The sequence below is a fragment of the Phalaenopsis equestris genome, unplaced genomic scaffold, assembly GCF_001263595.1.
Source record: "Phalaenopsis equestris unplaced genomic scaffold, ASM126359v1 Scaffold000761, whole genome shotgun sequence".
Lineage (NCBI taxonomy): Eukaryota > Viridiplantae > Streptophyta > Magnoliopsida > Asparagales > Orchidaceae > Phalaenopsis > Phalaenopsis equestris.
In genome coordinates this window covers 4,551,403-4,555,011 of record NW_018165201.1, presented here as the reverse complement: position 1 = coordinate 4,555,011, position 3,609 = coordinate 4,551,403, and the positions used below count along the sequence as shown (strand labels likewise).

General features: G+C 34.8%; 1 protein-coding gene across 1 annotated transcript; it reads right to left on the bottom strand.

The window, feature by feature from the left end:
- Window positions 1–642: 642 nt before the first annotated feature.
- On the bottom strand, window positions 643–1,642 carry LOC110030979. The gene is made up of 2 exons (XM_020733984.1): window positions 1,145–1,642; window positions 643–1,075 (listed from the first exon to the last, which is right to left on the bottom strand). The coding sequence occupies exons 1-2, from the start codon at window positions 1,270–1,272 to the stop codon at window positions 778–780; spliced, it is 426 nt and encodes a 141-aa protein (XP_020589643.1). The 5' UTR covers window positions 1,273–1,642; the 3' UTR covers window positions 643–777.
- Between the last annotated feature and the right edge of the window lie 1,967 nt (window positions 1,643–3,609).

Here is a 3,609-nt window from a genome sequence, read left to right as displayed (position 1 = left end):
TCCCTCCGAGTAATATAAATTCAACAAATTTGACAAATTGAGAACATTCAACAATATATATATATATATCATTGCATTGCATTAATATTTCTAAATGTGGGCCCAAATTGCCTCGTGTAATTGCACTTAAATGAGGCGTAAAATGCAATTAATGTGACCCAAAATCTACCAATTATGATTTACACATCCAACCACCACAATTTCTATATCTTCACATTGTGTTCCTTTCAAATCAACTAATTATAGAGGTCATCCAATTAGGCTTCCCCCTATTCATAATTGAGGATGAGAAGCTGATTTTTATAAATGAAATTGTAGATTTAAAAAAATATATTAAAATATAGCAATTTATTTGTTTGTTGTTGAAAAATAAATTTTAATATTTTTTAGTTGAATTAAAGTAATTATAAATATATACTTTATCTATCCATTAAAAATAATTATTTCATTTTCAAACTCAAAATAGAGTAAAACGTATATATATCACTTTCCATAACTTTTTGAATATTTCATCATAGAAAAAATCAAACTAAATCGTTCCCAAAAAAATAAAATTAAAAAAAAAATACCAGAGTGGAAGATGATGAGAAAAAGCAAGGCAGATTAAGATAATAATCAAGTAATTAACTCGCTAATCCATTATATTAAACCAACTTACCCGGACAAAATCATCTCACCCCGCCCGGAGAGATCACACAAAACTAGACAATAACTAACATTAATAAGAAAAATAAAAAATTAAAACAAAAGTCGCCATTAATAGTACGGATAAAAGCTTTACTCTAAGAATCCAGTTCTGGTGAGAACTGCATTCCTCACTCTACGTTGATCTCTTCCTTTAAGTGTTCTTCCTTCTCCGTCACAAACAGAAAAAGAAGGGATCTGATTCCTCTCCATCTTCTTCGCAATCCACTCGTGCGGAGGAACCCTGTCTTCATCTTCACCTTCTTCATCTTCCCTTTCGCTGTTACTGAATATTTTAGACCAGTTGGGAATTGTAACAGGTGCGGATTGCTGAATAGGGGCTGCACTGCTCCTCTCTTCCCCGACTGTTTTAGTTGATCTTGGTATCTTACTGTAACTTAATTGATTAATTAACAAATTTGAGTATAGTAAAAAATAAAAGTTAATAATTTTGCAGTACCTTGAAGCAGGGGAGGCTTTCATCGACAGGAAAAAGGAGGCATCTTTGAGCTTCCTGGTCTTCAATTTATCGTCTTTAGTTTCTCTCGCCATAGCCCAGACCTCCTCTTCATCAAATTCGTCCGCCATGACAAGAGAAGCTGAACAAAATCGGAACTTGAAAGATTGAATGGATAATCCTGCGGAGGAGCTCCCAAGGCATGGGACTTTAATACAGCGGAGCTTTAAAAAAAAAGGGTTTTGGGGCTGATATACAGAGACCGAGGAGTGAGAATATCTATGTACAACTGTTATCCTTATCTGTAGAAAACGAGGACAGAGTGAGCCGGGCAGGAGGTGTTGAATCTCTGAATAGAGGATTCAGGCGATTGGCTAATGTATATTTGAAATTCGTGAAGATGATGGAGAGCGAGAGGAAATGGACTGTCTCCTGACTTCTCTCTGTTCATCTATCTGAGGTCTCTCTGTGTTCTCTTTTTTGAAAGAGGAGAAGTGTTATTTTCACCACCTTTTAAGTCAGGTCCACCATTTTTTTATATTTTCACCTGCATTCCTGTATAGATAAATAATTGTATTTGTAGCGTTCAATATCCTTGGATGTAACAAGTATCTATTAAGATTAGTGTTTATATGTAGATTTTGAATAATAGAAAATTAAATACAAAATTTTGATATAATTATCAAATATTTGTCAATTAAAATAGTATTTTTCATTTGCTATTGTAGGATCCCAAATTGTGTTTTGAACATGTTTTAAGAGTTTAAGTCGAGAGAATAAGAGAATAAAATGAACCAAGAGTTACTGTGAAGAGCATCAGTGAGTCTAAACGAGTTGTTTCCCTCTTGTCGTCATTTTGTATTTTATTTATAAGAACGTACTTTGTACAATTACAGAAATGGAGTTGTGAAAACCATTTTTAATGTAATTAATGCTCTGATTAATTGTATGAATTTTATTATATATTTATATTACAATTTGAATTTTGATATGACGGTAATTTGTCGATCAATTAACTAGAATGAGGCCGAATGAGGCGATCGACTGGGTGGCGACCGTGTCTTGTGTTTGGTCGACCAAGGCGTTCAGTTGAACAATGATCTCATCCGTCACAACAAAAGCAAGTTAGTTGTCCCATCACAATTAGGGTTTTCTATCTGCTCTTCGGTCGGTTGGCTGGTGATGGATGAATCGATTTGTTTTTGTCAGGTGAATCATGACTTGTTTTTCACTTTGGCTCAAGTTTTACGAGGCCTGCGTCTTGTCTACTTGATCGGCTCGTCGCCTCAGTCGGATACCTCTATTTGCAAGGTCTTAGGCGGATCTTGTCGTTGCCTGTGTGAGGCATTTGATGAGACTTGCTGTTAGGATGAGTTACACCTCGCACTTGGAGAATATTGTCGCTATCAGGCGAGGGACCATCTCAGCTTTGACTTGTCCTGGGTTTACAGACGCAGCTTCACCTGTTGTTTACTCTTAGGGGAAGCTTTTATTTTTTGCCGTTTGTTTTCTTTGAGATTTGTGTCGGTAGTGTATACAAGTATGTATGTTAGTCAAGATTTAATAGGATATTTTAATTAACCGGCTTAAGTTATATGTTCTCAAATGTGAAAATTTAGACGTTAGATATGCAAATACATAAAATGTGTGGTATCTATATAAATGTCACAAAAAAAAATGATATAGAAAATAAAGTGTGAATAAGTGATTAAAGAAAGAAATAAAGGGGAAGAGTAGAAGAAAGTAATGGAGAGAATAATGTCTAACAAGCATCGTTTCATTTCAATTAGGTGGTGATTCCATATACAGAGTACGTCGGTGGGATTTGAGTGGAAAAGAGAGAAAATTAAACATTAAGTTATTATGATAAAATTATATTATATTAGAGGACGTAGGGTCATGAATGAATAGTTCATGAGTCCATACAATCATATAATTTGAGAAATACTTTATAAGGTAAGTGAAGGAGGTGGAAAGGAGTATATAATTTCATATTATGTGTCACTTTTTTTGATAGATCTCTCATATCTCCCACCCCCTCCCCTCCCCTTAGGACAACAAAAAAGAGAACATAATAGAAAATGATAAATCGTAAGCCATATTGTACGTGGCCTGTTGAGACTTATCATTGATAAGGTATCATCATGGTTGTCAGGCGACTCATAAAAGTACATGAACGATGTTGGGTTGGAATGTGCAAGCAAACTTGAAGGATTGTTCAGGGAAGTTGTTGGTGTGGCTTATTAAAACCGACGAGTTTAGCGAGAGACATGCATCAAATCATTCAAAGAGGCGACGGGGCTTAATGCTATACTTCAATAAATGTGATCAAGTGAATACAATTTGCATGATTGCATGCAGCAAGGCTTTAGGTGAATGACAATTGGATTCAATCTTGGTGCGTGTCTACTTTTGAATAGTAATATATATTGTACACATCACAATAACACTTAAATATTTTAAGAAGA